General features: G+C 28.4%; 2 protein-coding genes across 3 annotated transcripts in view; one reads left to right on the top strand and one right to left on the bottom strand.

The window, feature by feature from the left end:
• Positions 1-16,941, bottom strand: part of LOC107439569 (Leucine-rich-repeats and calponin homology domain protein) — a 32,626-nt gene extending 15,685 nt beyond the window's left edge. For both annotated transcript variants that reach the window (XM_043038753.2, XM_043038717.2), the window contains exons 1-11: positions 16,150-16,941; positions 13,635-13,779; positions 10,918-11,044; positions 10,372-10,477; positions 9,085-9,221; positions 7,971-8,089; positions 7,772-7,886; positions 5,585-5,670; positions 3,734-3,907; positions 2,383-2,476; positions 620-751 (exon numbers count right to left, since the gene is read on the bottom strand). In XM_043038753.2, the coding sequence (XP_042894687.1) occupies positions 620-751; positions 2,383-2,476; positions 3,734-3,907; positions 5,585-5,670; positions 7,772-7,886; positions 7,971-8,089; positions 9,085-9,221; positions 10,372-10,477; positions 10,918-11,044; positions 13,635-13,779; positions 16,150-16,318 (1,404 nt within the window). In that variant the 5' untranslated portion in view covers positions 16,319-16,941. The remainder of the gene's footprint in view (positions 1-619; positions 752-2,382; positions 2,477-3,733; positions 3,908-5,584; positions 5,671-7,771; positions 7,887-7,970; positions 8,090-9,084; positions 9,222-10,371; positions 10,478-10,917; positions 11,045-13,634; positions 13,780-16,149) is intronic.
• On the top strand, positions 16,923-24,618 carry LOC107443010 (ribosomal protein S3A). Its single transcript, XM_016056740.4, has 6 exons — positions 16,923-17,108; positions 17,281-17,384; positions 17,478-17,794; positions 20,893-20,975; positions 21,890-21,999; positions 24,455-24,618. Exons 1-6 carry the CDS (start codon positions 17,047-17,049, stop codon positions 24,580-24,582), a joined length of 804 nt encoding a protein of 267 aa, XP_015912226.1. The 5' UTR covers positions 16,923-17,046; the 3' UTR covers positions 24,583-24,618.
• Positions 24,619-25,557: the final 939 nt, after the last annotated feature.

The raw sequence follows: 25,557 nt of genomic DNA, 5'->3' as shown, positions 1-25,557 counted from the left end.
ACTTGGCCTTCTCGATAACATTTCTCCACACAATTATTTTTGCTGCCAGATCTTGCAAGTTATTATAAAATATACTTTTTTTAATTTCAGGTTCACTTGTTTAGAATTGAAAGCTTTTAATAATTTCCAGCATAATTTCATTAATGGAGCAGTAAACAACTCATAATAATTTGAGATCAATATAAAGAAAATTCATATACATTTCTGATGCATTAAAAAATAACTAGTATCAATTATTGTTTAATAATCATTCACACTAACACTTAATTCAAATTCATAATCAATTAGAAGACTTCGTAAATAAGTAATTTTAAAGTGGATTTCAATAATCTCAAAATGAAAACACAGTGATTATGCAGTTTAACAATTTAGAACATAATTTAGAGGTTTATTCCTTTATTCACAATTTATAAATTGTATGATATGTTTGATGTCCATTGAGGATTCATACTTATCATTGAACAGACTTAAAAAAAAAATGCCCTAAACTGACCATTTACAAAGAAGCTCACATCTGCAATTACTAGCTGTTAATGACATGAATACTCACACCAATTAAAAAGCTTTTCCCTATTGAATCACTGTGAAACAATATATTAAAATATTTAAAGATGCTTACTTTTCGACTATCATTGTTTGGGGAATAAGTCATCTTTGGCATATTTTCCCCAGGACTATCTGGTTGCACCACTGACTCTGAATGCCATTGATTGACTAGGGAATTGTTGTTTCCTTTGGATCCATCTTCAGACTGAAAAGGTTATGAAAGGAAATTTAAAATATAAGAGATTAAACTCTTTAATTATCTGTTAAATTAAAGTTCCTCAAATAACATAAGTCTTTAAAGTAAAAATAGGCATAGTAAACCCTCTATGTAAGAAATGGTTCATAAGGTAATTTTATTTTTGTCTGCGTAAACTGACTGAGTGTAGAATTTAATGGCAGAATAAAAGCAAAGATCTCAAAGTCATAGAATCATGCAATCCATATATACAAGAAAAGGAATAGCATAGCTTCCATTTAGCTTTCATTGAGGGACATATACAATGGAAAATTTACAAAAAATCTCTTGAATACAAAAATATGAGTACACAACTTGAAAAATAGCATTTATTACTTCAGGTTCAGGAACATAAGTTTGTGGAAAATCAGACTGAAGGAAGATTTCCTTTTGGACGATTATATATTGTTTTGGGAACATATGTTTTTGAGGAATATATCTTAAAATATAAGTACACAATTTTGATAATTGCATAATAAAACAATTAAATGGCTTGGAGCAAGAGCAAAGTAAGTTCAAAATCACAAATGGTTAATGAGAGATAAATAAATTTAAAAAAAATAGGGTTGTGTAGTTTTTGTTCAAGATATTTATAATGCAGAAGAGATCTGATTGTACATTAGTGCCCGGAATCTGTGCTAGTTAAGCAGCTGTATAGTCTACAGTCAAAATGAGGTATTTTTGTTTACCTTGTCATTGCATTAAACCTTTAAGTTCTTTCTCCTGCCTTTTTTCCCCTGCTTAATACGAAAATTTTGAACATGCTTAATGCGTCTCTGCCTAATACGGAAATTTTGAACATGCAATAATTTTAACCTCAATGAAGCATTTTTCTAAGATTGGAAATTAAATTGATTGTTATGGGGTGGATAAAATGCTTGGTAAAAAGATATTTTTTAACTATGATGAAGATATTTTAGCAACTAATATAGGTAGATGAAATTTACAAACACATTATAAACGTAAATGATGAAGAAAGTGACTTTGAAAATGAAGCAATAAATAAATCACTACTGCCTTCTAATAAAATAGAATAACAATAAAGTAAAATAACAAGAATGAAATTGATAGTTTTGATAATTGACAAGAATGAATAGATAATTGAATTTAATTGCAGTTGTTTGAGAAGGCAGCAAACAACTGCAATTCAATTATCTATTCATTCTTGTCAATTATCAAAACTATCAATTTCATTCTTGTTATTTTACTTTATTGTTATTTTATTTTATTAATGTAATTTGAACAATAAAAAAACAAAACAGAACATTTTTAAACACTCCAATGTATTAGGAAATGAATTTACAAACATAAACCTGCAAAAATGTTGAAGGAAAAATTTCTTGAATATTTTTTTTTTCTCACAAATTCTGTTTAAGAATGTACTTTAATTAAGAATAATTTCTCACAGTCCCTTCAAAGTAATTAAACAAAGAGCTATCTGTATAATAATTTTATTCGTCTCTAAAACACAACACACAATTATTTTAATCATGAAAGTAATTGAAAATTACTATGCATAGTAAAATTACTATATATATACATATAATTATTTAGAAATGTTATAGCTTTTTCATAAACTATTCTATATAATGTATATTTACCAGTGGAGCAGCATTTTCGTTTCTGCGAAGAACTTGCTTGGAAGCTACAGATGTTTTTGTTTTCGATATTGGAAGCTTGGGAGAAAGCTCAACTCTAAAAATGATAATTATAAATTGAAACTATCTTTTGAGTTAATTCAGGGATTTGAACAAAAAATAGCATTACTATCAAAACTTTTTATCTGCACAAGAAAGAACAAAATTTTATATATTTTCTAGATTACTAACATTTTATCCAATATATTAAATTAAAGCTTAAATCTATATTTATTAAGCATGAAACAAAAAATTTTTTATTAATATTTGTATTTTAGGGAAAACTAGCTCTCATTTTAACATGTACTTTACTAATGTGTTAACATGTACCTATTTTACAGTCACTGTAAGAAACTTTACAAAATATAATAAATTGAGGAAAATAGAATAAAATTCTTAAAACCCTCCACCAGTTTAACATTTCTTTAACAGGTAAGGTAATGAACTTTGCAATATACTATGTTTAATGAACAAATATTAATACGTCCAGTCGATAAAAATTATTAATATATCATAAGATAAAATAATTTCAAAACAGCATAATCATAAAATAAATTACCATAATAACAATTAAAGTATTAGCAATAAAATATTTCTTAGTTTAACCAATAATTTTACAGATTTGAGAAAAAAAATCATGTGTGTTGCCTAGCTTTTAAAGCAATTTAGTAGCATTTTCCTTTCTTTGCTATTTTTTTAAAGAATATTTAAGTAAACTGAAGTTCAATTAAGATAATTTAGCTTCACTGTATCATAAAAATTTTGTCTTATTTATAACAAGGAAAAATTTTGATAATAGACATGACAATTTCTGTTATAGCTGAGTAGAAAAAACACACATATATAAAAAAAAATTTAAAGCAGAATTACACAAAGATATTTTGAATCTTTATGTACCTCACTACATTAATACTTCGAATATGGGTAAATTAGTATACAGAAAAATGTGAGTTTAATTATTTTTACATTTTAACTTGTTAAACATTTTTTTTAATTCCAAAATAACAAATTTTAAAAACAATCAGACTAATATTTACATGCAAATTAAAATAAAGGTCTTAAAAGGTCACATTATCAAGCATCAGATCTTTTGGAGTGTAAAATATTTATAAAAAAGGAGCAAATCTTTAAATATTACTTTAAAAATAACTTCGAAGTATAATTCAAAACTCACAAACTTCAATTGTTTAAAAACAGTTCTAACTTATGAATATCACATTTATTGGATTTGAAACAATGTGCAACATAATTAAATTTTTCACGATTCAAAAGAAATTCAAAGACAATGTTCAGAATAAAAAAATCATAAGCTTACCCATTTTCTTCCGGAGGTGTTTTTTTGTAGATATTTGTAGTTTCCGATTCTCTTTTCTTCTTTAAAGCTTCCTTATATTCCTTGAAAGTTTGGACAGTGGAGACAGGATCAGAACTATTTTCTTCAGAAAATTTACCATCATCTCCATTTACTGGGATATAATTAAATAAGGTGCTAGAAATAAAATAATGACTCATTTATTATAACTGTACTTTTACATATTTTAAACAAAAAAGCCATTATAAATGCTGGAATAAAGAAAGCAGTCATCTAACAGACGTTAAATCACTTCTAGTTTTTAACTATATGAGTATACCAAAAAGAAGGCTTTTTGTGAGTTGAATAATTTAATGATAAAGCAAAATGACATGAATAAAATACAAATAAACATACAGAAATAGATATATTACAATTTAAGTTCTATGAACATTCTTTAGGGTCTTAAATACAAAAAAAAAGTTACTAAAGATAAGTTGTTTACAGAACCAAAACTACAGTATGACCATCTCTGCATGTTTATTAGAACTTTATTCATTTTGTTTAGCTCTATCATAAATAGCCCTATCCTCATTTGAATGGAACATTTATATACAGAGTGTTTAAAAAAAAAAAAACATGACTAGAATAAAAGGGAAAATGACGTATGCATAAAGAATTAAATATCACAAAGTAACATTAAGTCACTAATGCTTTTAGAAACAGATAGAAAGGCTTGCAAATTGTATGCAATATGCAAGGAAAATAAACAAATATGCACCCTTTTATTTAAACATCTATAGAATATTATTTTATTATGTTTCTACACTTATTACACATTTACAACCAATACTGATGCAGGAGATGGAGATAATTTTAGTTTCTTTGAGAAGGCGAGACATTAGGTGCAACATAGGTGTAACATGCCAGGCCATAACTTTTAGCACCTTCTGTAGTTCAATTTGCTCATAAATTCATAATATGCGTGGAAATAAAATTTAAAAAAAAAAAACTCTCCAGGTATGACACATGAGCCGTGATGGCTCTGGGAATAAAGCACTCGCCTTCCAATGATGTGGACCAGGTTTGAATCTCAACGATAACTGGTCGATATGAATTCCACATCCGGCTTGCACCAGCTACAGTGATAATATAAAATATCCGCAGTGGTAGAAGAATCACGGGTTAGAGTCCCCTTGCCGTCAGGCTAACCGTGGCAGATTTTTGTGGTTTTTCACTCCATGTTACAAAAATGTGGGTTAGTTCCATCAAAAAGCCCCAAAAATCCACCAAAATTTCTTTCAATACTTGATCCAGGAGTTCCCTTGTCGTCTGGATTGGGTACAAAATTACAAGGCTACATAGTTGAACATTAGTAGTCCTAAACCCAAAAATTAGGTTGGCTGTTCAACAACAGTTATAAAATAAAATAAGATGACACATATGCGCATAAATAAAGATGACATGAGACATCCCCTCAAATAGTATTTAAAAAAAAACTTTATATGTAAGAGAAATTGTGAAATATATAACTTATCAGAAAGAGTTTTTAAAAGGGGGTAAATTGATAGAGTTATCCACATCTATCTCATTATATATATACACTGATAACTCACGATCAAGAAATGCCCAAATTAATTGCCGGTGTATAAGTCGATGACTTGATTTTCGGAAAATTTTTATAGATTGAAAAGGCTGCTTATACACCAGTATATATGGTACTCTCCTGTAATAATAAAAACAAAATAGAAGACTAGAATAATGGAAAATCAAATAACATTAAGGGCAATCGAATAAAAAAATGATAACTGCTGGTAATGCTATATTATAAATACAAGTAGAATAATGTAATAAAAATAAAGTTGAAAATCTCACTTTGTGTTTTGATTTCTAACAGCCAAACTTCCAACATTTTCCCATCTAGGAGATTCGGCTGAGTATTTTTTGAAGCCAAGAGTGAGCTATAATAAGAAAAAATTAAATAAACACAAAACAAATTTTCACTAAAAACTTATATAAGCAACAACAAAAAAAGGGGGGGAAGGGCATAAATTTTTTAATTTTATTTTTTTTAGCTTAATAAGAATAGCATTATGGAAACAAACTTTTGCAAACGAAAAATAAAAACCTTAATTATTATAATTTTTTTTTTTTAGTTTTCTTTGAGGAAAGTAATAATATAATACTTCTGGGTACTAATCCATATAATAGAAGAGAAAGCTAATAGAAAAGATTTTAGCAAAAAGTACTGAAATTTTTATAGTCAAATGGATGATAAGAAATCTTTATTTCCTTCATAGTTCCACTATTTTGAAACTAAATTAGTAGCATCTTTTTCAAATATACTAAAATAAAGATTCTTCTTAATAATTAATTTTATAACCTGCCATATTCATTTTGTTAGAAAACTAATGTGACACCTGGTGGTGGTAGAACTTTGTGCTTTCGAGCCACAGGTCCTGGGCTCGATCTCTAGGCTGAGCAAGGTTGACTTCAATGGGTCAATAAAAAAAGTATCAAGCATGCTTGGGGACTAAACACCGGGAGTTCCTTGCTTGGTTGACCTTCCAGATCTGCTGCTGCATCCCAGAGTTCAAGGTCAAGAAAACTAAGTAGGGAACAGTAGGCCTTGGTTCTCTATGGGCTGTCGCATCACTGAGTTTAGTTTTAGAAAGTTAATTTTATGAAAATATTTCATACTACAGTAGAGAAACAATTATCTGGGATGCTCAGGACCATCGCTATTCCGGATGTCTGAATTTCCCGGTTTTCTGGATTGACCAAAAAGTGTCGTTAATCGATGTTTTATCGAACCCGAATTACAAGGAAAAAGTGAAACACATTTTAAAGTACGAAAAAAATGAAAAGATCTCCTAAATTAAAAAAAAAGGNAAAAAAAAATGGTAGAAATATAACATTTAAAAGAATAAAAAAATTTGCAAGTTTAGACAAGAAAATCAAGTTTAAAAAATACAAAATTCTCATATTTATTTTTTAAAAATAATTACAATTCCTAAATTAAATAATATAAACAAAACCAATGATTAAATAACGCAATATATTTCATACCTAATTATACGGGGAGAAACGATAAAATAAAAGGAAAACTTATTAATCTAAATAAAAACACTTGAAAATTATCGAACCGAAACAATAGTTTAAAAAGGCACTAGCATAAATATTAAAACCTGGAGCAAGGCAAGATCAACGGAATTTTAAAAAAAATTATACAACTTATGAATAAAAAGAATTATTTATTGAGTGAAATTTATCGTGGGAAAAAAAATCAAACGTAGTAGAATCAGTAAAACAAAACTGCAATCTACTTCATAAAATAATCGTATGTTTAAATTAATAAACAATTCTCCTTTTATTTATTTTTTTACAAAAACACGATTTTTAATTAAAGCAGATGTGATTCAACATCAAGAAAAACTTGCAAATAATACCACACTTCCAAAGAATCAGAATTTATTCAAAAGAAAAGCAATGTCAAATAGATAAATATATTTCTCTCTTTCATCTTCTGTTCACTGATATGCATGTGCAATGCATTCCCCCCCCCCTAAATCAAAGATAAAGTGAAATCAGCATGCCATTCCTTTGAGTTTGATTGACGGCCTAAAGGAGAAAATTAAACATTCGTCCGTTCCCTGCCTCCTATCGATCTAAGATCTTTAAGGTCACGGAAGAAATAATGTTTCTCTGAGTAAACGGGGGGGNAAAAGGATTCTCCCCTTCCTCACATTTTCCTCTACTGAACTTCAAGGATGAGTCCAATTTCAGTTTTTTTTTCATAATTGTTCTAGTTTAAAATGGTGGGTAAACCAAGCAAAATTTTTCCCGGCTTTCCGGTTATCTGGATACCGGATAAATGGTTCTCTACTGTAGTAACATCTGAGAAAGTGTACCATCTAACTAAAATTTTATAAATCCAAAAAAATACAGTTAAAGGTCTAGCTCTAATTTCATAAATAGATAAAGACCAAATTATTTAAACTGGTAAACTCATGTAACCATTAAATATAATCATACCTAATTTAAAAACAAAACATTACTTACATCTTGAGATTCTTGAGATCTGCAGTCACCATCTGATGTGCTGTAGCCTGAATCAAATGTATAACTTTTTCTACAACTACCAGAAGTAAAGCCGTTCTGAAACCTTGAATCAGATCTAAAATAAAAAAGAATTTTAATATTTATTTAAACATCCAAAATAAATATTTAAAAACAAGTGTTTAAATTTTAAATAACTTACAAAATGGAAGGACTTCTGTATTTTTGGAATTCTGTTTCTAAAACTATTCCACGCTTATCTTCTTTGATAGCTTGGATTTCAAGGAACTTGAAAACATGAATTCTTCCTCTTTTGCAAAGCTAAAAATAACGATAAGAAACAGCATTGAAAAAATTAAAGGCATAACTATTTAAGCTCAATATTATTTCGGTACCTTTAAAGTGAAAAGAAAAAAAGATTAATTGCTAAATTCTCAAGTTGAAAACAGTTTTAAAAAAATATTACTCAAATTTAATTAAATTATATAGAATTCCCATTTAAATTAATAAGAGAAATTACTCAGTTTCAATTAAATACTAAACATGATAAATATAAGATAAATCAAATGAAGATTACAGAATGTTGGGAAACCACACATGTTCACTATTTAAATAATACTATGTATCAATATTTTTTTGCCTTCGTGAGATACAAATACATATTTTTTCTATATTTTTGTAACTATATGCGCTGCCAATAACTTCCTTTTTTACAGAAATCGTTTGTTTTTTTCTTTTATTTAATAGCCCATAAGTCTAAAGAATGTTTCAGCACTTTACTAAACTTTGAAACCTTTTTTCTCTAAACAAAAGTTTCACTGAAAATTTTAGGAACTTGGAAAACTTGAAATTGCAGTTACATAACTTATCAAATTAACAAGGTTATATCATCAAACAGTGCGATAATTTTGGATCAGCCCAATAAAGATGAAAAGATATACATTTTGAAAGAAAATAAATCTACAAGAAATTTCTCAACTTTAAAAGAGAGCAGGAAATTTCTGGCCACAGTGGATTTTTGATTAAAGATTTTTGAAGTCTTGATTGGAAAAGAGAATTTCATATTTGAAATTTAAGAAAGAACTTCTCAAGGATTGTCTGAAAAAAGTCAGTGAATGTTAGGAGTGTACAATAAAAAAAACATACATCAATCTTCATATTAAACTAAAATAAAAGTGATCAGTAAAAAAATTTGTAAAACAGAATGTCAGTAAAGAATTTTTTTTTAAATATCATTAAAAATGCCCCAAAAGAAAATTTAACATAACACTCAATTCTAGAAATATTTTAAACAACATGAACACACGAATACGTACCACAGCTGGAGGGAATGTCATTGGGTTATGATCTAAAATTAAATCTTGCAAAGAAGTCATGTAACGCATTTGTGTGGGTATGGTAGAAATCCTGTTGGCAGAAATGTCTAAAAAGATCAACCTCAGCTGACATAGCTCTGAAAATACAGATAGAGTTTATATTATGTGCTTATACAAAAATAATAAAGTTATAATATTATAAAGTTGTATCTCAGTCTGCTAAACTGCACCAACAATTGTTCTTAGAATCTTTTGCTTGCAAATAAGTTATCTACTTTTTTTCTGATTTATTCATTTTCCAGCATTTACTTCCATACAAAATTATTTGTTTTACTAAGGTCTTATGTGATTTTATTTTCTTACTCAAGTATTTTGATTTTTTTATATTGTAGCAGAAATTGGATTTAATTCAAACTAATATCTGAAATTGTGTAAAATTCATAAGAAAGTGATAACTAGCAGAAGATTTTCATCCCTGCATACTTTTTTCCCTTTTTTAACAAATCGCAAGTGCTGACAAAAAAAAATTTTTCTTCAAAAGGAAAAAGAGTTATGTTTATTTAGATTTTCAAAAAGTGTCTGCGAAATAGACCTTTCTGGTAAATGGATGTCGGGATATGGGATTTCGTACTAATATATATTTGATGAAAATACTAAGGGGGAAACTTTACGTGCATATAAAATTTGCACCTAGGTATGTTTCATGACAGTCAACCACGGGTAATTTCATTAATAATTAGCATTTAAAAAATATTTCAGAAGACCTGTTTTATTTCTCTTGACTGTCACACATAATGGAGAAAATATACATAAATACANGTTGGCACGTCTGAAATTTGCACCTAGGTATGTCTCATGACAATCAACCACGGGTAATTTCATTAATAATTAGCATTTAAAAAATATTTCAGAAGACCTGTTTTATTTCTCTTGACTGTCACACATAATGGAGAAAATATACATAAATACACACATTAGAGCAATATTATTCTCATATTTTCTCAATATTTAAAAAATATTGAACATATAATTAGCGCTCAAAGCTTTATAGTAATAACTGGGGAACTTGGCCTTAAGCTCGCTACCACTCGCCAATAATCTAACATAATTTACATTACATTAAAATATACATACCAAACAAAATTATTTTCCCCTCCAAGCGTAAAAAATAGTGAACATAACACATGCTTCTGTAAATTTTTAGTAATAACTAGAGGACTTAGCCTTCTGCTTGCTATCATTTTTCAATAATTTCATATAATTTATACAATATTAAAATATACTTACCAAGGGGTATTTCCAAAAGTAAATTTCTTTTTAAATTGAGCTTTTGCAGAGTTTGAACATGGCCCAACTGAGGAGGGATTATAGTTATTTCGTTGCAACTAACATCCTGAAAAAATTGAGTGAAATATTGTTTGATAAATCATGGCATGTTACATCAGGGGTCTGTCTAGGTTTTTTTGAGAGGTACCTATTTTGTAAAAATTTAGAGATAATTTGTGAAAATTAAAAATTATATTAAAAAATCAACAAAAAATACAGATTTATCCTTTCTTATTCTAATAAAATTTTAAGATGTAAGTATTTTGTGAAACTACCACTTTTCCTAAAGTTGAATTTGTGAAGGTGCCTCTAAACGGTAGTAAATTTAGCCTGGACAGACCCCTGTATGTATATATATAAAACAATTAAAAAAAAAAAAAAGAGCAAAAATACAAAATATTAAAGATACAATAAATATTTTGAAAAAAGATAGTAGAAAATGCTATTATTTTTAATTTAAATTTCTTCATTTCAATAAAAAAAAAATTTTTTCATAGAAAAAATTACCAAGTCTCTTAAGCATTTCATTGACGATATTTCTTCTGGAATAGATACTAAACGGTTGTTTCTCAAATTACAGACTTGCAATGGAAGATGGCATAGTGCAACTGGTATAACTGTAAGTTGATTACGGCTAAAAATGACAAAATTGAAACAAATCAGAAAAAATTTGAGAGAAAATTACATTCTATGGTAACATATACATAATAATGCTGCATTAGATATCACATGTATGGCCATAAACAAATTTAGCCAAATACGTACAACACACACAGGGCAAAAAATATGTATTTTTCTGAGAACAAAATCTGATCTTTCTTTTTTTTTAACTATAGGCTTTTCTGCCACAAAAAAACAAGTTTTTCCCATGTTATTCAATTGAAAAATAGTGCTTAGCAAGAAAATTTTAGTATTTTTCCCAGGGACTCAATGCTTGGACATTTTTAAAAAAATACGCACAATCACAATGTACTGTGATAATAATAAAAATACATAAATTTTTTGTACATTTACCACACTTCTAGAAAACCTATTTCATTTTTATTGGCTTTGGCACTCTTTAATTAATCTCTCATTTTAATCCTCTAACTTGGACAATACCCAGCTATCTCTTCAAAAATCAAAATATTAACGCAAGGGTACAGACTGATCCTGTGAAAGAGGTTTCTGGGAAATTCATGCAGTATTGGGAATTTTGGGTCTAATTCGAAAATATTGCTACAAAATTTTTAATGCAAAAAAAAATATATTTAAAAAGAAAAAAAATTTGAAGGAAAAATTATTTGAAGAAAAAAATCTTCCAAGAAAGAAGAATGAGGACTGCCTAGTAAAAGAATATTTTCTATTTTTTTAAAAATAAAAGAATATTTTCTGTAATGAATGTTAAATATAACACATAACTTCAAAACAATTTGTTTGATCATTAGTTTGAATTCCTAAAGTTTATAAGTAGGACCTTAAATTTAGTTTTGCGAATAACTAGTATTTAAATAAATTTTTATTTCAATCTTTAGCACATATGCTAGCTTAAAATTAAATCCTTTTAAAGTCTTTCTTCTTTATTAAATAAAAACTTATCAAAAAATTTTAACAATATACAAACTTTCTAAAAACATTTTTAAAAAACTATTATAACTTTTAAAAAAAGAGAGAGATTTTTCTTGGAAATTTTAAATAAATAAAAACTATGCTCTGAGAAAATATTAGACCCTGAGAATTTTCTGCACCCTTGCATAAAAGTACCATTTATATAAAACAATTAAAAACATTTAATTATTGTTTCATTAAATAAGTAAAATTAAGTTTAAACTTCGAAAAAATTTTCAAAAACTAAATCCAAATGTTCAATACATAAAAAAAATATATTTAAATAGTTTCGATACAAAAAAAAATTCCCTTTAAAAATAGTAGCATTGATGATAATTAATTACATTGATCATAACATTTATTTCTTCACAAATACTATAAACCAGACAAAATACTACTAGATAAAAGAAGCTTGTGGCATTGGCTAGAGCTCGGGGGGTTGAAATACAGGGACGCTTAATGCCAAATATTTTATATGATATAAAATAGTATACGGACAAACATAAATTTTAATATTTACGAGAAGGGAGTAAAAGGAGCATCTACTAACTGTTCAGATGGCACTATAGTTGTTACAGTGCTTTTTTTCAAACTCAACCCCTGAGCTCTAGCCCAGGCCATATTGGTGCCCAACATGGGACCATGGCTAGAGCTTGGGGGATTGAAATAAAGAAAAGCTTAGTGCCAAGTACTTTTATTACTACCGATTATCCGGAACGATCTGGATAATTGTTATTCTGGATAACTGATTTTTCCGGTTTTCTGAATCGTTTCAAAAAGCCGCTTTTTTTTTTAATTGTTGAACCCAACTAAAAAAAAAAAAATTGGGGAAATAATCTTAAAAAGAAGAATAAACGATGAAGTAATACACTAATGATTCCAAAATGAAGGTAAGGTATAAACATCTTTCAAAACCGAAAGAAAAATCCTAAGATCTTATGAGGAAAAAAAAAATTTTTTTTAAATGCTGGGAACATTCATCGAATTTCGTTCCGGTTTTTCAGATAACGGGTTCTGTACTGTATTAAATAGCACAAGGACAAACATAAATTTGAATAACTATGAGGAGGGAGCAGGGCCGGATTAAGCGCAAGCGAAACCCTAGGCCATTCAAACTTTTGGGACCATTAGAATAAATTTTTTTCCTCATATATTTTTTATTTATTCAAATATAAAAAGTATTTATACATTTTTTCATTTAAGTTGCAAATTTAAAATAAAAAAAGTTAAATTTCACTTTATTTTGTTAAATTAGAACTAAAAAAATTTTCATATTTTATTAATATATACATGAAATTGATATTTTTTTTTAAAAAATCCGAAAAAATCAAACTTAAAAAAATTGTTTTTGTTAATTCAAAAAAAATTCTTTAAAAGGGGCCCCAGTCCATGGCCTAGTCTGGCTAATGGGTAATCCGGTCCTGGAAGAGAGGAACAGAAAAGTCCACTCTGTCCAAAGTCTATGCATCTACTAACTGTTCTGGTTGCTACCAACTTTAATTAGTGTTGTTGAAACTAAGTTTTCTTATGGCTAATAAAGTAAAAATAACTACATTCAACTTTCTTCTAACTTGTAACAAAATATAGATGTTAATAACATAGATAAGATTTCAAGGACAAATAAACTTAAATTATACCTTAAATCTATGTATGTTAATGACTGAAGATTGATGACAACCTCTGGAACGGAACGTATCACATTATTGTAGCACTTTAATTCCTCTAGAAGAGACAATGAGCAAATTTCCTCAGGCAATTCACCAAGGCGATTTTTCGATAAATCTACGGAAAACAAGTTATGTTAAAAAAAGAAAATTATAAACATTTTTTTACAAGGAACCCCATTATTTATTAATTAATTGCACTTGACACTCTAAGTGGGTTACACAATATTTCTTTCTCTCTCATACTCATAAATTTTTTAAATTTATTATTTTTTTTTAATATTAAATGTCGCTGAAAGAGTTGAGAATCTATTGAAAATATTCAAATTCGTTTTTTTTGGAAAATACAGATAATTCCAAAATTTGATAAAAGTAATTATACATGGTATTTGCTACATTTTAGATTTTCAAATCTATGACTTTTCATAACTTTCCATGACTAATTCCAAGAATTTTTCATGACTTAACGAAGTTGCTAATTTCTCCGACAAAAACGCAACAATTGATTTGAAAAAGCATTGTAATAACATTTAATTTAAATTATAGATATAACCAAAACTGTTGTACATCTTCATATTTATCAATTTTAAGTTCAAAAATCAGAGTAAAAATAAGAGTTGAACCAAAAAAATAGCTGGGGTGAAAATACAAAAGCAAATAATTTTTTTCAATAGAATTATATCCTACAGATACTTTTCTTGTTCTTCGGAAAGGAAAGAAATACTTCTGATTTTTCTGTTCTCATTTCAGAATAAAAGAAATTTGCCAATGACTGGCTTGCTTCAGCTAGACTTTGAAACTGACAAAATAAAAATAATAAATTACAAAAATCAGAAATCACAGAAGTTTAAAAGATAATTCACTCTAGAATTATCTTTTAAGCTTCTGTGTGAAAAATTTTATATTTGAATAAAATAAAGAGTGTGAGTAGGGATTTTATAACAAATTCAGATATTCGGAACATCATGAAATTTGGGGGGTTAAATAATGACAAATAAATTAAATAACAAATAAATAAGTTAAAATAATGACATTTCATTACAAATTTTGTTCAATAATGAAATTCATGACTTTCCGGGTGCACGGATACTTTTTAATTACACATTTAAAAATGGAAGAAAAAAATTAAAAATTAATTAACACTATGCAAATTATTGTATCCAGCTATCAAATAGTATCGTATTATAATACATCTTTTACATAACACAGATTTCAGTAATGACACATTTGAAAAAAAAAAGGTTTCAAAGTTAATTTAATAGGCATTAATTCCAGAATCTAGCTTATAAACATTTTGTAAGAATCTTCTTAAAATAAAAATCTAATATTATAGAGGCAAAAATGGAATTTTTATGAGATATTTTTCATATTTTTTCAGTGTAAAAGATAATGCCATACTTTGACTTTAAAATGCTTCATATACATATAATAACTGATTAAATTACTATGAATTGACTCATTTTTAAATTAAAATCTAAGGTAGTGTGCTTAATGATTTTTATTCCAGTTACAAAATTAAGTGTATACAACACAGGCCTGATAAATTCAGATAAAAATCAATATATCCTCATCTGCAACCTAATAATGCTATAAAATTTAAATAGACAATTTTAAGATGCAAATTTTTAACCCTCCAAACCCCTTCATAAAATTGCACAACATTTTCATTGCTCTGCACTAGCTTCCTATTCAATTACATTAAGAAACTAGTATTTTGATGCAGGAAAGCCTGCATCTAAAAGATTGGAAAAAAGCCGGACTAACTCTCAATGAGTTAGTTCTTATGGACAGCTTTTATTAATGTATTATTTCACATCCTTGTAGTAAACTCATAGATAGAACTTGGGAATATTTCAGTTTTAGTATTTGCTCACAATAAAGATTATAATTATGAGAGGAGAGAACTACAAAGAATAACCTAATATTAACTGTAGGTATCTAACTTAAGACTGATAACTATAAAGTTATCAGTCTTAAGTTAGATACCTACAGTTATTATTAGGTTAAACAATAATGTTTTAATAATAAAGCAATAAATGCATGAAGCAATTAAACCATGACTACTGTAGATTAAGTTAGAAACTATTTAAAGGGAAGCCCATTAAAATAGGCTTTGAGAGAAGATTTAAGGAAGATTAAAAAAAGACGACTTTTCAATCCTTTGGTAAGAACAGATATAATTATTTTGCAAACCACACCCATTTGATGACATAGTTTAATGAATATTCAGCAAGCATCCTAAAAAGATAGGTATCTGCTTACTGTTCTCATCTATGGAATGCAATGGTACATAATAAATTGCTCGCTCTAATTGTAGAGTAAATCAAGAATGTAAATAGTAGAGTAGTTAATCTTTAATCACTAGTGAAAATTAGTAACTGATATAGAAAACTGAGATATCTTACTTTTATTCCAAAAGAACTATTTATTTACGAAACAAATATTTAGAAGCTATTTTATTAAATAAATACATGTATGCATTATTTACCTGCAGAGACAACGTCAGATAAATCATATTTACAAGCTATTTTCGGAAACTCTTTTAGTTTCCTACAGTTTAGTTCTAGTTTCCCTTTCAATTGCGCATCTTCAAATATTCTATCTATGTTCCGTAAAGAAGCTCCAGGACTACTTAGAATAGAGTTTGAAAATGCCATAATTGAAAAGAAACGCTATCATTTCTTACGATGCTGCAAGTATCACTAATACAACGACATTCCATAAACTGGTTCATTGCTATCCAGATTATGTAGAAGAACACAATTCATTTTTGGAGAAATGTAAATTGATTATATAACATTTTGATTCAAATATCTTAAATTGTATATGTTTTACTTGCGTTACTAACTCAAGTGACAGAAGTACCGATTCTTTACCTATCGACCACTTAGCAAAGCATTATTAGCAAAATTTAAAGTAGTAAATTATGTCAAATGCAGTGTATATGATTTGCTTTCAGTATAATTAGTTGGCTCTCTCTGGCGTTTTAAATAAATCAACAATATAGTTAAATGTCAATCAACAACTATTAAGGATAAATATGAATCACTTCTAGTACAATAGTTTCATTCATCCGTGTCCCTGAAAATGAAGTTGCGTAATGTACAACTAGGGGGCAGTAAAATAAAAACATATTTGGAAAAGCATCGTAAATAATGGATTTTTAATGATTATTCTACCTTAAAATTTTAATATTTGCTTAATAAATCAATTAAAAAAATACTTTAAGATAAAGCAAGCTAAAAGATAATTTTTTAGTCTGAAGTAGCATTTTAACTGTAACTGTTTTCATCATGCATATTGTTACTTGTTTTTTCCGTCAAGTTGGCATCACTTCTCGCCATCCATACTCGCATTTTATTATTTGTTAACATACGGAATCACCATGGCCGTCGGTAAAAATAAGGGTTTAGCTAAGGGAGGAAAGAAGGGTGTTAAGAAGAAGGTGTAAGTATTATAAAAATTAATTTAGAATTTTAACATCTGTATAATTGTGTTTTTGTTCTACTAAAGCGATATTTTTCGTTAAGTTAGTGGATGTAATCGGATGTAGTTTCTAGGTGAACCTTACTGTTTTCTAAACTTACCTAATACTTATTGTTTGATTTCTTAATTTTAGTGTTGATCCTTTCACACGAAAAGATTGGTACGATGTTAAAGCTCCTGCAATGTTTACAATCCGAAACATCGGAAAAACCCTGGTCAATAGGACACAAGGAACAAGTAGGCTAAAATTCTTTAACCATTATTAATAGAATAGTAACATGTCATATATACGTTCGTTACTGATTGTCACAATAATTGTTTTGTTTATAGAAATTGCATCCGAAGGTTTGAAAGGCCGAGTGTTTGAAATTTCACTTGCTGATCTACAAAACGATGAAATTGCCTTCAGAAAGTTTCGCCTTATTGCTGAAGATGTGCAAGGACGTGCTGTGCTAACAAATTTCCACGGTATGGACTTAACAACCGATAAATTAAGATCTATGGTCAAGAAATGGCAAACACTGATAGAGGCTAATGTTGATGTTAAAACCACCGACGGCTATCTGTTAAGGATGTTTTGCATTGGGTTCACTAAGCGGTGGGGTACTTCACAAGTTAAGAAAACATGCTACGCTCAACATTCACAGGTACAATAGTTTTTATATTTTTCCCTGTTTATCTGTGTTACTTTTTGCTAATTTTGTTTAAGTGTATAAGTAGGCTGGTACCGCTTGAATTTCTATCGCTATTTCGTGTTAAAGAACTTACCAAATCATTCTGTATGATAATATAAAATTTTTCATAAAACGTGCGTTAATAATTTTGTTCTTGACAAGCAGGATCACTGATAGGAATTTGTTATATGTCAATTTAAAAGCATATTATTAAATATGCCTTGCTTTTAAAATTCGTGGAGAAGTATACCCCTTGTTGAATTAGTATCAATTAAGGTGGTAAATTCTCCTACAGAAAGTCTAAGCTATATCATGTGGCGCACATCCGTTGTGCTGCAATCTAAAGTTTAGATACAGTTTTTTTTTTATATAGTACCATATGGTTGAATTTTTCAAATAAGAATCCGTATTTATTTGGACAACTGAATGTAATTTTTAATATTTCAGATTAATAGCATATTATTTAATTCACATTGCTTTTAAAATTTGTGGAGAAGTATACCCCTTGTTGAATTAGTATCAATGAAGGTGGTAAATTCTCCTATAGAAAGTCTTAGCTATATCATATGTGCACATCCGTTGTGCTGCATTTTAAAGCTTAGAAACAGTTTGTTTTTACAGTATCATAATATTGAGTTTTTTCAAATAAATATCTGCATTGGTATTGATATGTTACCATGTATATAATCATGTTGGAAAGATTAATGTGTTTTCTTTAAAATAATGGGAATTAAAATGCTGTAGAAAAACACCTGAAGTCATTCTTGCTTCGTTACTATCATTAATGAGTGGTTCATTGCAGAGGTGTTAATATTTTATTTTTATTTGTCATTTATAAGAATTCTATAGATTGCCTTAAGCTTTTATAAGTTTTATTCTTTCAACTGAATTCTCACTTGTGTCTGTGATCCATAATATATGATGTCAATCTTTGCAACAACGAAAAGGAATTACAAATGGTTATCAAATAATGCAGAGGCAGTCTGAGTGTATCCAGGATTTTGTCTTTTTCGTATCACTATTTCTGGTCTAAAAATGGGGCTTGAAATTTTTTTTTTGTTATAGGATTCTGCAATTCTCAAGACCTGACTTCCGCAAAATTATGAGACTCATTAAATCCTGTGAACAGGACATTGTGTGTGTATAACTGCTAATTATTTAGGCTTGATTGTATTTGTACTAGCTTTGTTCTAAAAATGGGATTTTAGGTCAGAATGTTTTGGTTTTTCGGTACATTCTTCAGTTCTGGGTGGGTCTAAAAGATAAATGCAGTGTGTGTGATTTTTATGCTGTTGAAATAATAAGTCATGGATTTACGTCACCAGAAAGTCTAATGACTTCATTGTGTTCTGAATGTGTAATAAATCTCTGCTCAGTCATATTTTATTAAAATATTTAATTAAAAAAACTATGTTCTTTAAAAATTATGCTGTTCTCATAAAAGATGAAAGAATAAGCATTTCTAGAGCGAATTATCTTTCAAGCATCTTAGATTTCAGAACATTATTAGTATTATTATTATTTTTTCATCAATTTAAAATTCTAGTTGAAGCAAGATTGGCCAAAAAAAATTTCGGAAATGAACAGAAAAATAAGGAGTGTTTTTTTCCTTTCTGATGAACAAGAAAAGTATTTTTAGAATTAGAATAAAATTCTGCTGGGAGAAAGACAAAAAAAGGATATTATTTGCTTTTGCATTTTTTTTTTCAGCTACTTTATTGTTGCTTCAACTCTTTCTTTACTCTGTTTTTTAAAGTGAAATCTATAAATATGGAATTACTGAGTATAACAGTTTTGGTTATACCTATCATTTCAATTAATGTTATTATAATGCTTTTTTTTTTTTAATTGTTTTGTTTGTCGGAGAAAATAGTAACCACGTTAAGTCGTTAAAAAAAATCTTGGTGTTAGTCGTGGATTCTAAAATCTAGCATGTACCCGATACCTTGAATCTGGCGACATTTAACATCAGTTTTTTTTATGTAACTGATAGGTACTTTAATTTAAGCTGTTATTTTTAAAAATTATGAAATGTGATTAGTTAAGGTTGGTATTGTTTTTCACTTTGTGTCATAATTACCCCTGATTGGCTTATGCTTGTGATTCTTTCAACTATTTAATTGGTTTGTAGTTGCATATATCAATTCGTATTCATGCTATTTAAAAATATTGTATTGCAATTTGTGTTGGCATATTTCTACGACCAATTTTGTGGCTCGTATTCATGTGCTTTTTTTTAGTCGTGTGTTGCTATTCATATTGATATGTGTCTAATTGTTGAGTATTATTTATTTTTTCTTGTATTTACACATGATTTAAGAGCTTTGCATCTCGTATGTTTTTTTCTTAATTGATTATATTCTTCACGAGTAGATAATTTAATTATAAACATGAATTAAAAGAATTGAATCTGTGGCTATTTTTGTCTTAAGTATACATTTCGCCTTTTAATTTTGTTTTTAGGTATTTAATTTCACTTTTGCCATTAGTTTTTTTTTTCCTTCAATTGTTACGCAAATGAGATACATTATTAATTAAATTTCAATGTTGCTTTGCTAACACTGTTAATGATGTGTAAGTTATATATTTTTTCAGCTGCTTTATTTGCAAGTAATGAAACTAAGTTGTTATGAAAAGGCATTTAATTTTGTATGTCTTTTTCATAAAAGAACTTTGCTATTTTTCTTCCTTTCTTGGGGGAGGAGTGTATATCAAGCTTTTGTAAAGTTCCATATGATTTTATGTGAGTTCCTGCAAATATGATTTTTTTTGCCCAATATTTTATTAGTCTTTCTACTGGACTAAAGTTTAAAGATAGAATGATATTTTGAGACAGATCGGTTAAATTAACAAGGTGCTTAGGGTTAAGATCTTTTTTTCTTTGCTGTGTCGATTGTCGTTCTAAATGATTTTCAGTTTTCCGTGCAATATTTATCAGAAACTGTTTATTTTGTTCATGGTGATGTATTTCTTTTTGCAAAAGAACTTCTGCATTTGTATTATTTAACAGCTATAAATTAACCATCAATTTGAGACTGCATCTCTTAATGGTTGCCTATTTTCCCTTGTAGGTAAAATTAATCAGAAAAAAGATGACTGAAACAATGATTAGAGAGGTCTCTTCTTCAGATTTAAAGGAAGTAGTCAATAAATTGTAAGTAATATTTTTGTATTTAATTGTGGCTATGTTTTTTGATGTAATATATTGGAGTTGCTTACCTCCCATTGAATTAATATTACTTGGGATATTGATACTCCTATAGCAATTCTAAGCTCATCCTCTGATATATAGCTGTTAATTGTATATCAGGCAGACTGATTATATACAATTTTGTTTGATTCTTGAACCTTTTAAAATTTGTAAAATATTTTTGTCTGCCTATAATTTGTATCTTATAATTTATTTATTTTTTAAAATAATTAGCCTTGTAAAATGTAGAGCACGATGCACAGGAAATACTTATGTCAGAAATAAAATTCAGTCTTTAAAAAAAAAAATATGGGTGATAATATTCCAGATGTACCCTGAAATTCCAAAGGAGCTAGGCGTGTCATTTTTCTGTATATATCGTAGAATTTTGTGTAGTACAAAACCATTGGTTCGCGGGCTTCTGCAAATCAGGGACTTATTTCCCAATGAAAGTTTAGAGCTCAGTCCCTTCAACAGGATATTTGTATCCATGTGATTTTTCTGAATTTGATTCTAGCAATTTGGCAGATTTTTGCTTCTTGATACTGCATTGAAATCTGCACAAAGACTAGAAAAAAGAAAAGTTCAGCTTTTTGAATGCATAAGTAACGCGGGGAACTGCTCAGTACTGTACTAGGAAAGCAACTTACATGTTGAGCAAGATAACTCAAATTTAGCCATTTATTCTTTTTTTTTTTCTGTTCAAAATGTATTAGCAGATTTAATCAACGTAAATGATATAAATGTATTCTCAAAGAAATACCAAGAACCTCTGCTGCTGTGCCTGTGCCCGTAAATGTTTTTCCCTTTATATACAAGGAATGTACCAAAACTTAGACAGGTTTAAATTATATCTAAGCCAGCTAACTTTCTTTCAGAATTCCAGACAGCATTGGTCGAGATATAGAGAAAGCCTGCCAGGGTATTTATCCATTACACGATGTAATGATTAGAAAAGTTAAAGTGCTAAAGAAACCTAAATTTGATAGTAAGTATGAATTTAAAATTAAACCATTGTAATTGTTTAGATATATGTGGTGAAACAACCCTTTGAAATTATGCCGGGTGTGATTTCAAGCTTCTATTTTTAATTGTGATAATAAAAATTCTGTTCTCATTTGTACACATTTGTTAATGTTGTGTAATGAATTTATGTGGTCATTTTTGCTAGTGTGTATAAAATTTCACTTAATTGATGAATGAATTATACCTTTGTAATTCATTAGTAAAAGTCCAATGTGACAAAATTATTTCTTTGACTATGACCTAATTTTGACCTTTAACCTAAATTTAATAGTTAGTATTAAAATCCAGTTTTTTGAAATGCACTGTGGAGATGCTTACCCCCCTCTGATTGATATGTCAACAGGGATAGTAATTCTCCTAAATCAACTCTTTGCTCATCCTCTTATTTACTCAATGTAAAACAGGCAGAAGTTAAAGAAACACCTCTTAATTTTGCACATTTTTGTTTTTCTTCAGTTCTTACTAGAAATTTTATATTGAGCCTTCGCAGTAATTGATCTAATTTTTAAAAGGTGATAACTCCCTTGTTTTGGATTTGCCAATTTTAGCTTCTTACAATATAAATTGTACAGTTGTCCACTCACTGTTTTCATCATAGGAAAAAATGGGTTAGAATTTCTCACCCTTTCTCAAACACAGGGTGAGATTTAAAAAAGTTAAGTGAGATTTCTAAAAAGAACACAAACTCTTGAAAAAAAATCATTTCTTTAATTATAATACATTTTTAACGTCTTCTATTTTTTAAAGCATTGAATATTTTTGATGCATCATCATAGAAGATTTTGCCTTTACAAGGTATTTGTCCATCTTGCATAAGTGCATAAAAAATTTGAACGTCTTACGTGAAGAAACCTTACCTACGGTATACGCGTGGTTGCAGACAAATGTGTTCTGAAGGGGGTTCCGTGGTTGTGTTCTGTTGTTCGAAAAGGTTCTGAACAATACTGGTAAATAGGGAGGCTAGATAATGGGGCAGATGTTGAAAATAATGGAAGATCCAGTAAGAAAAGTGAAACGGGTTTTATTCTAAATGGCGTAATTCGAAGCTTTTTCCAAAATGCAAGAAATTCGCGAATTTTGAAATTAATTTATAGAATGCGCTAATTTCTCACGGTAATAATTTTTTAATGCGAGAAAATAAAAAGATATGCGAGGTTCTCGCGCTGTAGTGAAAACACTATTTGTCTGTAATCTGCTATTGTGTTTATGGAATGCCTTAGATTTTCTTATGTATAAGTCCTTAAATGCTGGGTGTGATTTCAAGCTTCTATTTTTAATTGTGATAAAAAAATTGTCTTCTCATTTGTACACATTTGTTAGTGTTGCATAATGAATTTATGTAGCCATTTTTGCTAGTGTGTTATGAAATTTCACTTACTTGATAAATGAATTATGCCTTTGTAATTCATTAGTAAAAGTCCAACGTGAAAAAAATTGTTTCTTTGACTTGTTGAAGTTTAAACAAGTTAAAATATAAATTTCGTTATAAAAATTAAAATATCTTTTTTTATCGCGGATCATATTATTTTTCATAATCTGTGTTTAAATGGAAAGTTGTTATTTTTAAGTTTATGGTTAGTAAAAAATAGAATTTCAACTATCAGAACTAATTTACAACAGACAAGTAATTCTGGTTATCATACCAGAATTTTGTATGGTTTCTTAAGCTTTCTTATTTATATTAAAGAACTACAATTTTTAACTTGGTGGAATTAGAATTCTTAATAAGTATTCCATTTTGTATATTATATATATATTTTGATGGTTGTTGAGAATTGTAATTCTTCTCTTATCATTTAAAACTGTTAAATAATCCCAAGAAAATAAAGTGACAAGATATTACTCAATTAAGAGCTTCATACGCTTCACTTCTTTGGCCATCATTGTTTTAAGTTGATAAATTTCAAAAATTATCTTTAAATGCGAGGGTTATTTATCAATTTTATTATTTTTTTCAAAGCCTAATGTATTACTATACTATTCTTCCCAGATAATTTCCCCTTTTTCACAATTTTAGTTACTTTTTAGTACTTTAGTTTAGTACTGATACTTTTAATGCCGTGTATCAATATATAGTATAAGCAAAAGTAATGTTTGAAATTGTATGACAAAAAAAAAAAGATACTTCTGTTTTTTAAATTTGCTTTATTTTAAATTGTTCTCTTTCAAGTCTATCAATCCTATATCTATTGAATTAGTGAAGAGCGGTTTGCTAATCTGTTATTGCTCGTTAACAATTGTATAATCTAATGTTGTATTTATTGGTTTGATATAGTTAGTTGTCAAATCAGGTTTTTATTATTCGTCTTGTCGCTTCGTTGCATAATGATACAAGTTTTTAAAAACAAATTCATTTCTGTATAGTTATATATTTTTTGTTTGTAATCTTTAACAATTTAAATCATTTATATTTGCAGTAAGTAAACTAATGGAGCTACATGGTGAAGGTAGTGGAAAAACAACTACCACAGCTAAAGTGGGTGAAGAAGGTACTAAGATCGATAGGCCAGAAGGTTATGAACCACCTGTTCTGGAATCTGTATAACGCTGAATAAATATATGAAAAAAAAGTATTAGAAAAGTCTTGTTTGATTTATTTCTTTATAAACTATACTGACTTGTGCACAGGGTACTTTATATTTATATTGTCCAACCAAATTGTGAGTGCGGTGAAATCTCTCATCTACTGTTTGTACCAAAGTTAATTTAAAATGTGTTGGTATATTTTTAGCTGCCTTCAAAATAAAAGGAATTAATCTGCTTCATTGCGTAGAATTGACCGTTTTATGTGATTTTGTTTTGTCATAATACAGGGTTCCCCCAGTACTTGAAAGTCTTTGAATTTGGTTGAAAAGAATCAGGGCCCTGATAAATCCTTGAATTCTGCCATAGGGTTCTTGAAAAGTACTTAATTTTACAGGAATTAAAATACTATTGATTTTTCTTCCAAAAGAGTAATAAATAGATTCAAAGGAAAATTATAGAAATTCTGATTGATGCAATTTTTAATGCTTGAAGTGCAAAAGGGGTTAAAGAGGATGCAAAACTTTTCTCTCCTAGATTTTTCAGACTTGATGTTTTGAAAGCTAAAATTTCTAGCGAATTTTAGGTTTTTTAGTCAAAACATTGAATCATTTGAAAACTTTAACTCCATTATTACAGCAGGTTATTGTTATCCTATTTGTTCTTTTAATTTGTGTACAAAGAATAATTAATTTACAGTCAAGTTTTTACTGCTAATAAATAAAATTTAGTTCTGCAGGTTTCATTGATTATGAATAAACATCGTAATTCACATTAAAAAGATTCTTGATTTACGGATGGGAATTCATAAGAAATGTTCTACGAATTACGGTTTACCTGAAAGTGATTACTGAATCACGTGTCTAATATTACTAAGTGATTTGCAAATTGCTCATCAGAATTCATATTAAGATATAATGTGCATTATACATTCATTCAGTTTCATTAATTCTAATTCACTTCATTGAGTTTTCATAAAAAGTCTCACTGATGCTAG

This window comes from Parasteatoda tepidariorum, chromosome 10, assembly GCF_043381705.1.
Source record: "Parasteatoda tepidariorum isolate YZ-2023 chromosome 10, CAS_Ptep_4.0, whole genome shotgun sequence".
Classification (NCBI taxonomy): Eukaryota; Metazoa; Arthropoda; class Arachnida; order Araneae; family Theridiidae; genus Parasteatoda; species Parasteatoda tepidariorum.
This window is presented reverse-complemented; position numbering and strand designations above follow the sequence as displayed.

Excerpts from the sequence above, each read along its gene's own strand:
- LOC107443010 (XM_016056740.4), top strand. The coding sequence starts at position 17,047 with ATGGCCGTCGGTAAAAATAAGGGTTTAGCTAAGGGAGGAAAGAAGGGT. Across the intron at positions 17,109-17,280 it reads AAGGGTGTTAAGAAGAAGGT|TGTTGATCCTTTCACACGAA; the intron begins GTAAGTATTATA and ends TCTTAATTTTAG. Across the intron at positions 17,385-17,477 it reads CAATAGGACACAAGGAACAA|AAATTGCATCCGAAGGTTTG; the intron begins GTAGGCTAAAAT and ends TTTTGTTTATAG.